The sequence below is a fragment of the Budorcas taxicolor genome, chromosome 23 (assembly GCF_023091745.1).
Source record: "Budorcas taxicolor isolate Tak-1 chromosome 23, Takin1.1, whole genome shotgun sequence".
Taxonomy (NCBI): domain Eukaryota; kingdom Metazoa; phylum Chordata; class Mammalia; order Artiodactyla; family Bovidae; genus Budorcas; species Budorcas taxicolor.
In genome coordinates, this window is record NC_068932.1 from 11,412,793 (window position 1) to 11,426,749 (window position 13,957).

General features: G+C 37.0%; 1 protein-coding gene across 1 annotated transcript in view; it reads left to right on the forward strand.

The window, feature by feature from the left end:
• Nucleotides 1-2,381: 2,381 nt before the first annotated feature.
• The window catches only part of KIF20B (kinesin family member 20B), a 75,864-nt gene continuing 64,288 nt past the window's right edge, over nt 2,382-13,957 (forward strand). The window contains exons 1-5 of the mRNA XM_052660950.1: nt 2,382-2,528; nt 10,734-10,820; nt 10,922-11,038; nt 11,506-11,644; nt 12,211-12,395. Coding sequence (XP_052516910.1) covers nt 2,382-2,528; nt 10,734-10,820; nt 10,922-11,038; nt 11,506-11,644; nt 12,211-12,395 — 675 coding nt within the window. The remainder of the gene's footprint in view (nt 2,529-10,733; nt 10,821-10,921; nt 11,039-11,505; nt 11,645-12,210; nt 12,396-13,957) is intronic.

Consider the following 13,957-nt stretch of genomic DNA (forward strand, 5'->3'; position numbering starts at 1 on the left):
CTGTTGCTTCCTGACCTGCATACAGATTTCTCAAGAGGCAGGTCAGGTGGTCTGGTATTCCCATCTCTCTCAGAATTTTCCACAGTTTGTTGTGATCCACACAGTCAAAGGCTTTGGCATAGTCAATAAAGCAGAAATAGATGTTTTTCTGGAACGCTCTTGCTTTTTTGATGATCCAACAAAAGCAATTTGATCTCTGGTTCCTCTGCCTTTTCTAAATCCAGCCTGAACATCTGGAATTTCTCAGTTCACGTACTGCTGAAGCCTGACTTGCAGAATTTTCAGCATTACTTTACTAGCGTGTGAGATGAGTGCAATTGTGCGGTAGTTTGAGCATTCTTTGGCATTGCCTTTTTTTGGGATTGGAATGAAAACTGACCTTTTCCAGTCCTGTGGCCACTGCTGAGTTTTCCAAATTTGCTGGTATAGTGAGTGCAGCACTTTCACAGCATCATCTTTTAGGATTTGAAATAGCTCAACTGGAATTCCATCACCTCCATTAGCTTTGTTCATAGTGATACTTCTAAGGCCCACTTGACTTCACATTCCAGGATGTTTGCCTCTAGGTGAGTGAGTGATCATACTATCGTGATTATCTTGGTCGTGAAGATCTTTTTTGTACAGTTCTTCTGTGTATTCTTGCCACCTCTTAATATCTTCTGCTTCTGTTAGGACCATGCCATTTCTGTCCTCTATTGTGCCCATCTTTGCATGAAATGTTCCCTTGGTATCTCTAATTTTCTTGAAGAGATCTCTAGTCTTTCCACTCTGTTATGTTCCTCTATTTCTTTCCTTTGGTCGCTGAGGAATGCTTTCTTATCTCTCTTTTCTGTTCTTTGGAACTCTGCATTCAAATGGATATATCTTTCCTTTTCTCCTTTGCCTTTCGCTTCTCTTCTTTACTCAGCTAATAGTAAGGCCTTCTCAGACAACCGTTTTGGCCTTTTGCATTTCTTTTTCGTGGGGTTAATCTTGATCCCTGTCTCCTGTACAGTGTCACAAACCTCCGTCCACAGTTCTTCAGGCACTCTGTCACATCTAATCCCTTGAATCTATTTGTCACTTCCACTGTATAATCATAAGGGATTTGATTTAGCTCATACCTGAATGGTCTAGTGGTTTTCCCTACTTTCTTCAGTTTAAGTCTGAATTTGGCAATAAGGAGTTCATGATCTGAGCCACAGTCAGCTCCCAGTCTTGTTTGTGCTGACTGTATAGAGCTTCTCCATGTTTGGCTGCAAAGAATATAATTAGTCTGATTTCGGTATTGACCATCTGGTGATGTCATGTGTAGAGTCTTGTCTTGTTGGAAGAGGGTGTTTGCTATGACCAGTGCGTTCTCTTGGCCAAACTCTACTTCTTTCTGCTTCATTCTGTACTCCGAGGTCAAATCTGCCTGTTTACTCCAGGTATTTCTTTCTTTTTTTTTTTTACTTTACAATGTTGTATTGGTTTTGCCATACATTAACATGAATCCGCCATGGGTGTACACGTGTTCCCCATCCTGAACCCCCCTCCCACCTCGCTCCCTGTACCATCCCTCTGGGTCATCCCAGTGCACCAGGCCCTACTCCAGGTATTTTTTGACTTCCTACTTTTGCATTCCAGCCCCCTCTAATGAAAAGGACATCTTTTTTGGATGTTAGTTCTAAGAAAAAGTACATCTTTTTTGGGTGTAGTAGTTTACCTGTAAAGTATTCCATGTTCACCTGTGACATATCAGGTAGTTTTAAATACGTTCACATCACGTTTTTTTTTTTTTTTTAAGTCATGCCGCATGGCTTGCAGAATCTCATTTCCTCAGCCAGGAATTGAACCTTGGCCCTGGCAGTGAAAATGCTGAGTCCTAACCACTGAACCACCAGGGAGTGCCCAGTACTTTACTTTTTACTTACATTGTTTGGAAAAATTTAGTTGAAAGAAATTGTCCAGATAACCGAATTTAACTCCTAAATTATAAACATTACAAAGTCTAATATTCTTCAGAAGACACTAAAAAAACTAAGCACAAGGTTATATTTATTCCACCTTATTATTTGACTTCTGAGAGCATTTCAGACAGAGACTGAATGTTTTATACTATCTTACTTTGTGGATTATCTTCACTCTTGAAATCTCTTTGGATGAATCTACCTGTAGGTTGGATCACATGAGTAGTAGTGGTAGGCAGTGTCCAATATTAGTTGATTTAAAATCTATAAATAATCTGTTCTTTTGTCTTTTCCACGGCTCATTATGTTATAGATTAAATAGTAATATCTTTTGGAAATCTAGTTATGTGGCAAGAAGTAGTGGGCTGGACTCATAGACTTTTTAAACTATGGATGGTTTCTATGCTGATTATTGAGATTTTCTAAAGATGTTACTGTTATTTTTGCAGAATGGAATCTAATTTAAATCAGGATGGGATGTCTAGACCATCTTATGTTTTCAGTGCTGACCCACTTGCAAGACCTTCAGAAATAAATTTTGATGGCATTAAGCTTGACCTCTCTCGTGAATTTTCCTTAGTTGCTTCAGGCACTGAGGTAAGTACAAGAAAAGTATTATGTTGCTTGTCGTGATTGAGTGGAAATGGACACGTGCACACATGCACACATACACTTGTTGACAGGGACGACTGAAGACAAGCTTTGCGAACTGTGTAGGTTTAAGACAAACTTTTATCTCAGTAATTTTCTCATGGTGCTCTAAATACATAACAGTTCCTTTCCAAATAGTAGGTGCAGACAACTTAATAACTATTTATGCCTGACCTAGTTGCTGCTGCTACTGCTAAGTCGCTTCAGTCGTGTCTGACTCTGTGCGACCCCATAGACGGCCTCCTACCAGACTCCTCTATCCCTAGGATTGTCCAGGCAAGAACACTGGAGTGAGTTGCCATTTCCTTCCCAAAGTATGAAAGTGAAAAGTGAAAGAGAAGTCGCTCAGTCGTGTCCGACTCTTAGCGACCTCATGGACTGCAGCCTAGCAGGCTCCTCCGTCTATGGGATTTTCCAGGCAAGAGTACTGGAGTGGGGTGCCATTGCCTTCTCCAGCCTGACCTAGTAACCACTTGAGGAAAAAATGAAATGAAAAAAGAATTTTAACATCCTTCTTCACTAACCAAGGGTTACTTACTAATGGGTTATGCGTGCCTTTTGGGTGCTGCACAACTTCTCAAACTTCGGAATCGGATTAGACACTGCCATCTTCAGTTCCTTTTCTTCATTGTTTTGGTGTTGTACTTGCTTTTCATCACAGCAACCACTGAGAAATCCAGCTTCACTAAGATACGACTTTATCAAAAGAAGTAGTGTGATCCAGTGTTGAAACCAAATTACTTCATGGTTTTCAACATGTGTCAAATATTGCTCTGGTTCTCTCAAAAATGTCAAATATTCCACTATGCCCCTGGGAACTGCAGGCCTTAGTTTAAAAAATAATGCAGATTAAAAAAATATTAACTTACTAGTGTTTTAGAAATAAACATTACTAAGTTTCTACCACCCTACCTGTTACTGTGTTTGCTGTGTTTATAGACTTTTTCTTAAAAATTTACTTTCAATTTATTTATATTCTCTTTATTACAGATTAGATTGTTAACTTTGGTGCCTTAGAGATGTACTAACCCATTTTATAAGGACAGATGGAGTGGATATATGCATAGATATAACTGATTGACTTTGCTATATAGCAGAAACTACCAACATTGTAAATCAACTGTATTCTAATAAAAAAGAGACTGAACTCTAATTAATGGAAACTCTGTACTTCGGTGATAATGACATGTAACAGAGTTACCACTCTGGTGTGGGGTGATAGTGGGGGAAGCTGTGCTTGTGTCGGGACAGAAGGTATATGAGAACTTTGTACTTCCTCATGTACTTTCTCTGTCCTCAGTTTTGCTGGGAATTCAAAACTACTCAGAGTGACTTTGTTGTGTGTGTGTGTGTGTGTGTGTGTGTGTGTGTGTGTGTGTGTGTGTTATTTAAGTAAGTGGTCTAGGAACTGACACTAGCAAAAAGGCAGACTAGAATGCTCCAAGTCCTCATTTCCCCCGTGAAACATTAAAACAACAACAGTGACTAGAGACTGACTAGAATACCTTTATGAGGCCTCTGAAAAGCAGAAATGTACAACCATGTGAATACCCAATTAAAAAAAAAGCTATGTAATGGTAAAAAAAAAATGATGGATGGGGAAGAGGGAGTATAGGGAACATAGATAAAGGAAATTATTTAATACCCATTTCATGTGGCAGGCTCTTTTACTTTAGCTCATTTAATCATAAGAGAGGAAGGGACGGCCTGTTTTTGTACTTACAAGCTGTCACTGGTTTTTGCAGTTCTAGATGGTTGAAGAAAAATCCTATTTCATGACATGAAAATTATATGAAATTCAAATATTGATTGGTTTACTTATTTTCTAGGTCTGCTTTTGTATCGCAGTGGCATTTGCTTGCTGATGGACACATGTGTTTATAGTGTCTGGCTATTACAAAGCTTCTATGAAATTTTGTATTCAAATCTTTGTATGGATACATGTTTCGTTTTCTTTTTTCCCCCTTGGATGACTACCTAGGGTTGGAATGACTGGATCATTTTTAAGAAACTACCAAACTTTTCCAAAGTGATAATAGCATTTTATATTCTCAGTAACAGTGTGTGAAAGTTAAGTTCTTCCACATCCTCACCAACCCTTGGTGTGGTCAACCTGTTTGTTTTTAAATAGACTTCATTTTTTAGAGGAGTTTTTTATTCACAGCTAAAATGAAGAGAAGATACAATAATTTCCCATATTCTCTTTACCCCCACATAGCTTCCTTCATTATTAACATCTCCCACCACAGAGGTAACATTTGTTACAATTCATGGATGTACTTTGACCCATAATCACTCAGATTCTTTACAATATAGTTACATTGTGGTTTACTCGTGGTATTATACATTCTTTTGAACAAATGTGTAATCACATGTATCCATCATTATGGTATCATACAGTGTATTTTCACTACCCTGAAATTCATCTGTTTCACCTGTTCTTCTGTTTCCCAACCCCACCAACCATTGATCTTTTAACTATCTCCAGTGTTTTGCCTTTTTCAGAATATCATATTTTAATAGTTGGGATTATACTATCTGTAGCCATTTCAGATTGGCGTTTTTCACCTAGCAGTAGGCATCTAAGATTTTTCCATGTCTTGCCATGGCTTGATAGTTCAGTTGTTTTTAGTTCTGAATTACGTTCTGTTATATGGATGTTCAGTTCAGTTCAGTTGCTCAGTCGTGTCCGACTCTTTGCGACCCCATGGACTGCAGCACACTAGGCCTCCCTGTCCATCACCAACTCCTGGAGCTTACTCAAACTCATGTCCATCAAGTTGGTGATGCCATCCAACCATCTCATCCTCTGTTGTCTCCTTCTCCTGCCTTCAATCTTTCCCAGCATCAGGGTCTTTTCTGATGAGTCAGTTCTTTGCATCAGGTGACCAAAGTATTGGAGCTTCAGGTTCAGCAATCAGTCCTTGCAACGAATACTCACTTCTTTAGGATGGACTGGTTTGATCTCCTTGCAGTCCAAGGGACTCTCAAGAGGCTTCTCCAACACCACAGTTCAAAAGCCTTAATTCTTCAGCGCTCAACTTTCTTTATAGTCCCCAACTCTCACATACATACGTGACTACTGGAAAAACCATAGATTTGACTAGGTGGACCTTTGTTAGCAAAGTAATGTCTCTGCTTTTTAACATACTTTCCATGTTGGTTATAGTTTTTCTTCCAAGCAGCAAGCGTTTTAATTTTATGGCTGCAGTCACTGTTCACAATGATTTTGGAGCTCATAAAAATAAAGTCTCTCACTGTTTCTATTGTTCTGAATTATATTTAGTTCTAATTTTAATTTAGTTTATAATTTAAACTAAATATAAGTATATTTAGTTTATAATTTTAATTTATGTTTATAATTATAAATTTAGTTGTGAATTATAATTAGTTCTGAATTATATTCCATTATATGGATGTACTGTGGTTTATTCATTCACCTATTGAAAGGCATTTTAGTTGCTTCCTTTTGGGGAACTATGAAAAAAACTGAAGAGCATTCACGTGCAAGTTTTCTGTGGACATCAGTTTTCAGTTTCTTTGGATAATTACCAATGAACATGATTGCTAGATTGTATGGAACAAAATGCTTTTGAACTGTGGTGTTGGAGAAGACTCTTGAGAGTCCCTTGGACTGCAAGGAGATCCAACCAGTCCATCCTAAAGGAGATCAGTCCTGAGTGTTCTTTGGAAGGAATGATGCTAAAGCTGAAGGTCCAGTACCTTGGCCACCTCATGCGAAGAGTTGACTCATTGGAAAAGACTCTGATGCTGGGAGGGATTGGGGGCAGGAGGAGAAGGGGATGTCAGAGGATAAGATGGCTGGATGGCATCACCGACTCGATGGACATGAGTTTGAGTAAGCTCCGGGAGTTGGTGATGGACAGGGAGGCCTGGCGTGCTGCAGTTCATGGGGTTGCAAAGAGTTGGACATGACTGAGCAACTGAGCTGAACTGAACTGAATCACCAAAGATGCTAAATATGTTTTTGTGTGCTTATTCGCCCTTTGTGTGTCTTCAGAGAAATGTCAATTTAAATCTTTTGCTCATTAAAAGATTTTTTAAAAAATTGTATTCTAAGTGTTCTTTATGTTCTCTGGATACATCTGTTTGTCAGAAACATTCTTTGCAAGTATTTCCTCTGTGGCTTGTTTTCTCATCCTTCAAGTGTTTTGGAAGACAAGTTTTAAATTTTGACGAAGTCCATTTTACCAGTTTGTTCTATTATGTATTGTGCTGTTTATGGCATATCTAAGAAATCTTTGCTTAAGGCCACAAAGGTTTTCTTCTAGAAATTTTTAGTTTTAGTTTTATATTTAAGTCTGTGATCTGTGACGCATTTGAAATTAATTTTTCTGTACAATGTGAGGTATGTATTCAAATTGCTATTTTTGAAATTGCATATAGATATCCAATTGTTCTAGCACAGTTGGTTGAAAGAGCTATCATTTCTGTACTGCATTTCCTTTACAACTTAATAAATCTAATACTCTTGTATGTGGACGTTTATTTTTGAATACTCTATATATTCTGTTTCATTTATCTGTCTCTGGCTGTCAGTACCCCACTGTTTTGATCACTGTAGCTTTAAAATGTGTTGAACTCAGGTGGTAGTGTTAGCCAATCAAATTTCTTGTTTATCAGAATTATTTTGACTGTTCTAGGAACTTTGCATTTATCTGTGAGTTTTTAAATGAGCTTGTCAGTTAATCCCCCCAAAACACTTCCTGGGATTTTTTTGTTGCAGTTGCATTGAATCTGTAGATCAGTTTTGGAAGAATGGATATCTTCACAACACTGAGTCTACCAAATAATGAATGAGGCATATCTCCGTTTATTTTGGTCCCTTCTCATTTCTCTGAGCAATGTTTTTTAATTTTCAGTGTATGGTGTTCCTGATCTTTTATTAGGATTTTTCTCTAATTAGTTCATAATTTTTGAGGTTACTGCAAATGGTATTGTTTTTTAAAATCAAATTCTGTTTCTTCCAGGCATATACAGAAACATGACTTTTTGGATATTGGTCTTCTATCATACTACATTGCTAAACTCATTTAATAATTCTGAACTTTTTTGAAGGTGTTTGCAGATTTTTAACATACAAAAATGTAGATGTTCATGATGTCCGTGAATAAAGACAGTTTTATCTCTACCTTCCCATCCTTTTCCTCTTCCTTTTTTTTCTCTTCCTCTTCCCTCTCCTTCACTTCTTTCCTCCTCTCCCCCTCCTTTCACCTGATGACTTTGGCTAAAACATCTAGAACCTCTAATAGAGTGTTGAATAGAGATGGTGAAAGCAGAAATCCGTTTGTTGTTACTCATCTTGCTACTCTTCTCTGATTCACTCTTTTGTCATCAAATATGATGTTAAGTATAGGTTTCTTATAAGTGCTTTTATCAGGTTAAGGTGTTCCCTTCTGTTCCAGTCTGCTGTAATTCTTATTATGAATGGATGTTGAATACATATACCAAATTCAAGTCATTCGTATGCACTTCTTTTGCATCTAGTAGTGATGAAAGTTTCTCATTTATTCTTTTAATGTACTAATTGATTTTTGAATGCCAGCTTGACCTTGCACTAGGATAAACTATTTTTCGTTATGATATACTTTCCTGTTTTATATATTAGCTAATATTTTGTTAGGGAATTTTTGCCTCTTTTTTTCCTGACAGGGAACTTTTTTTCAGATTATATTAAAACAATTACATATCAATAATGGTGATTGCAGCCATAAAATTAAAAGACGCTTACTCCTTGGAAGGAAAGTTATGACCAACCAAGATAGCATATTCAAAAGCAGAGACATTACTTTGCCAACAAAGGTCTGTCTAGTCAAGGCTATGGTTTTTCCAGTGGTCATGTATGGATGTGAAAGTTGGACTGTGAATGAGTGCCGAAGAATTGATGCTTTTGAACTGTGGTGTTGGAGAAGACTCTTGAGAGACCCTTGGACTGCCAGGAGATCCAACCAGTCCATTTTAAAGGAGATCAGTCCTGGGTGTCCAAAGGACTGATGCTGAAGCTGAAGCTCCAGTGCTTTGGCCACCTCATGTGAAGAGTTGACTCATTGGAAAAGACTCTGATGCTGGGAGGGATTGGGGGCAGGAGGAGAAGGGGATGTCAGAGGATGAGATGGGTGGATGGCATCACGGACTCAATGGACATGAATTTGGGTGAACTCCAGGAGATGGTGATGGACAGGGAGGCCTGGCATGCTGCAATTCATGGGGTTGCAAAGCGTCGGACACGACTGAGCGACTGAACTGAACTGAATAAGAAAACAGTCTAATAAAAATGGGTAAAAGATTTGTACAGATACTTCACAAAAGAAGCTATACATAGGGTTAATATGGACATGAAAATGTGCTGAACATCATTAGTCATAGTTCAGTTGCTCAGTTGTGTCCTACTCTTTGTGACCCCACGAATCGCAGAATACCAGGCCTCGCTGTCCATCACTAACTCCCAGAGTTCACCCAAACTCATGTCTATTGAGTCGGTGATACCATCTAGCCATCTCATCCTCTGTTGTCCCCTTCTCTTCCTGCCTTCAATCTTTCCCAACTGCAGGGTCTTTTCAAATGAGTCAGCTCTTTGCATTAGGTGGCCAAAATATTGGAGTTTCAGCTTCAGCATCAGTCCTTCTAATGAATACCCAGGACTGATTTCCTTTAGGATGGACTGGTTGGATCTCCTTGCAGTCCAAGGGACTCTCAAGAGTCTTCTCCAACACCACAGTTCAAAAGCATCAGTTCTTCGGTGCTAATCTCTCTTTATAGTCCAACTCTCACATCCATGCATGATTAGTGGAAAAACTATAGCCTTGACTAGACGAACCTTTGTTGGCAAAGTAATGTCTCTGCTTTTGAATATGCTATCTAGGTTGGTCATAACTTTCCTTCCAAGGAGTAAGCGTCTTTTAATTTCATGCTGCAGTCACCATCTGCAGTGATTTTAGAGCCCCCAAAAGTAAAGTCAGCCACTGTTTCCATTGTTTCCCATCTGTTTGCCATGAAGTGATGGGACGGGATGCCATGATCTTAGTTTTCTGAATGTTGAGCTTTAAGCCAGCTTTTTCACTCTTCTCTTTCACTTTCATTAAGAGGCTCTTTAGTTCCTCTTCACTATGAGGGAAATGCACGAATTAAATCCACAATCAGATACCACCCTCACACCCACTAGAAGGGCGATAATGAGGAACACTGGCCACATCATCCACTGGTGAATGTGCAGAGCAGCTGACGTGTTATCCACTGTTTGTGGGAATAGAAGATGGTACACACTTTGGAGAACCGCTTGCCTCTCTCATAATTATTAGGGATATTGTTCTGTCATTTTTTCTGAGGATATCTTTGTCAGGTTGTGGTATTCAGGTTATGTCAAACTCAAATTAATTGAAAGGTGTTCCCTCTCCATTTTCTTAGAGTTTGTCTTTAATTTGTGTGATTATAACCTTAAATGTTTGAGGGAATTTACCAATGAACTACCAGGTTATTGCAAATGGTATTGGTTTTTGGAGGGTTTGGAGTTTTTATGTAGGATTATTTTGTTTGAATATCAGATGAATTTCTTTAATAGGTGTAGGGTTATTCAACTTTTCTTTTTGTGTCTTGTTTGGTGAATTGTGTTTTTCATGTAGTTGTTTTCTTTTTACTTTTTAAGATAAAGCATTTCTTTAAAATTATTTTTAAAAAAGTGAACTAAGCTAATTCCTTTCTCAAAGGGAGCAGTAAGGAGAATATAATACACCAAAATAAATGAATAAAAACACATGATGTATTGAGCATTTGGGTTAATTGAGTATTCTGGTTACTTGTGATTTACTCTACTCTTCTATGTTTTAGTGACTCTCAGCCCTGTTATTTGTATTGGTTATAAAAGTTATGATTTTATGCCAAAGAAGCATATTGTAAACTTTAAATATAAATATAGAAGACAGGGAAAATTGAATCTTTTCTGGCATTTTTGTTTTTTTAAAACAGATTTGTTTTTCTTAAAACAAATATAAAATGGATGAAGACAGAAGAGTCACTGTTTGCCTAGAGGTTTTGTATAATCTCAGATTATTCTGTAACAATCAGCCACTTTAAAGAAAGGTGGTCTCTGACAATCTACATTTTATATCTTTAAAATATTTTCTCCTTTTTAAGGCAAACAGTTCTGAATCTAAAGATTATCTCCAAGTTTGTCTTCGAGTAAGACCATTCACACAGACAGAAAAAGAACATGAGTCTGAGGTTGGTGCTGAATTTAATTTTATAATTTTATTTCCATTAAGTGGGCACAATATCATCGTTTTAATATACTTGTTGTGGGTTTTTAATTATTTGTGTTCTAGGGCTGTGTGTATATTCTGGATTCACAGACTATTGTGCTGAAGGAGCCTCAGTGTACCCTTGGTCGTTTAAGTGAGAAAAGCTCTGGGCAGATGGCACAGAAATTCAGTTTTTCCAAGGTAGGTACCCATATGAAATTGAAGGTTTTTCTTTTAAGATAAAGAGACTTGGCTTAAGCTAAATTGCTACCTAATTGTATATAATGAACTCTACACACCTTGTGCTTTTGAAACTTAGATTTAGGTTCTGGTATTGTTTTCTCAATGGTAGGGCTCAAATTTTAGGTGTGTAAATATATAATTGAATAAATCATTGTAAAAATCTTACAGTCTCTCTGTGGTTGGTGGAAATGTTCTTTTAAAAATTTAGATGAAAGGTTATTGGCTGGAGCAGATTTCTATCATGAAAACTTTTGGCAGTAGTTAAACTAGCAGTTGTATCTGTGGGGATTGTGGATATTTCAACTATTCTAAGAATGAGGCTTGTAAGACAGAATCTTCTAAATATTAAAAATAGTAAAGGGTAGAACTCGTGACTATTAACTTGAATTTTCTAAAAAGACTTGGTTTAAAAAATGCTTGTTTAGGTTTTTGGCCCAGAAACTACACAGAAGGAATTCTTCGAGGGTTGCATTCTGCAGCCAGTTAAAGACCTCTTGAAAGGACAGAGTCGGCTGATTTTTACTTATGGGCTAACCAATTCTGGAAAAACTTACACATTTCAAGGTAAATGGTTTTATTTTTGCTAGAAAGAAAAAAAGAAGCCCTAATATTTGCTCATTTTCATAATACTTATAGTTTTGTTTCCATTACCTTGCAAAATTGCTCTGTTTTTAATAGTAATAGTAATAGCATATTGAATGTGTATTGCCCATGGCTCTTAAATCAAATCTTAATTTGTGAAACTACTTTACCCATATGATAAGAGAATTAAATGATGATGAAAACTGGGAAAAAGGACTGATGTAACATAAAGAATTAAGCACAGAAAACCAGGGAAACACTTTATATTTTACTTTTATACTTTGTGATAATGAATGATAGCCAGTCTTAAAATCTGATGTGAATGTAAAATTTCAGGTTTTACATCAGACTAATAGTTGATAAATGTCAATTATACAATGAAAACCAAAGTGATGGAACACTGAGTAATCTGCAACTTTTCTCACTTTTTGTCGTACTTTTTTACCCTTGCCTATTGGTGGTATAAAAGGAGTCTTGGTAGTTCAACAATGTTTCTTTACTCTTTCTTAGTACTTTGAAAGACTGTAAAACACCAATTCTTGTCATAGGCACAGAAGAAAATACCGGCATTCTTCCTCGAACTTTGAATGTATTATTTGATAGTCTTCAGGAAAGACTGTATACGAAGATGAACCTTAAACCACATAGGTCCAGAGAATACTTACGGTTATCACCAGACCAAGAGAAAGAAGAAGTCGCTAGCAAAAGTGCATTACTTCGGCAAATTAAAGAGGTATGGGAGTATTTTAGCAGATAAAATACACATAATTGTGACCTTTTATTAGCTCTTCAGTTTGTTTCAGCCTGTATTGAAATAGCTTGTTGTGGTTGTTGTCTTTTCTTTGTGATTAAAAGTGTTTTTGAAGACATTTCTTCATTTTGTATTGTACAAACAGCTGAAATGTTTAAACAAAATAAATGTAAATGTTCTTTAATCATTTTAGGTGGTTGTAGAAACAGCAACTTTCTATATAATGATTTTTTAAAATTCCTTTTTCTATTTGTAAAAGTAATGTGTATATACAAAATCTAAACAAGAGGATATGAAAAATAAATAATTTCATTCCTGAAGAGAAAAACTAATATTAACAGATATGAACATACCCTTTTTGATCTTTCTCTCGGTATACCAAAAAAAAAATGAAATCTATGTACTAAGGTTTCTATGTATGTCTATATGTTGTTTAGTCGCTGAGTCACGTCCGATTCTTTGTGACCCCATGGATTGTAGCCCGCCAGGCTCCTCTGTCCATGGGATTTCCCAGACAAGAATACTGGAGTGGATTGCCGTTTCCTCCTCCAGGGCATCTTCTGGACCCAGGGATTGAACCTGCATCTCCACTTTGGTAGGCGGGTTCTTTACTCTGAGCCACCAGGAAGTTCATATACACAGGCAAATATAGTCATATATAAACAGTCGCCGGAAAAGGCAATGGCACCCCACTCCAGTACTCTTGCCTGGAAAATCCCATGGACGGAGGAGCCTGGTAGGCTGCAGTCCATGGGGTCGCCAAGCATTGGACACGAATGAGCAACTTCCCTTTCACTTTTTACTTTCATGCATTGGAGAAGGAAATGGCAACCCACTCCAGTGTTCTTGCCTGGAGAATCCCAGGGATGCGGGAGCCTGGAGGGCTGCTGTCTATGATGTTGCAAAGAGTCGGCCATGACTGAAGCAACTTAGCAGCAGCAGCGTAAACAGTCGCATATAACTTTATTCCTTTTTCTTTGTGTGTGGGATAATGGTCTTTTATTTGAACAAAAATGAGATTTTATTATACAGACTATAACTTGCTCTTTTATTCAACATATCATAAATCTCTTATTAATTCACATGTCTGATCTGTTTATGTTTTATCCTTTTTCCTTTTTAATCATTTTTTATTAAAACATGTTTTAATAAAGTTATATATACTTGTCTATTTATTCCTTCTGGGCCTTCTGGATTTTGTGTTATGTTTTTACATGTTTATTCTGAGATTTTTAAAAACTGTTAAAAATCTTTTTGGATATATTGAAAACACTGATGGGGATTTGTTTTTAAATAATTTAGAAATCCGGGTTTAAAAGTAGTGTTGTTGCTCGGTAGAGAGTAAAGTTCAGAGTCCATGATTATGCTCTCTGAAAGTAAAATAGTATTTTAACAAGATTTGTGGAGATTGGTGGACATTTGTAAAGATAATTCATAGAGGAAATTCAAGTCATTAATATTGAAAAAAAAATTCTCTAACAGGTTATCTAGTTAAAGTATTATTTTGCCTATGAAATTAAGATATTAAAAACATGAGATCACAC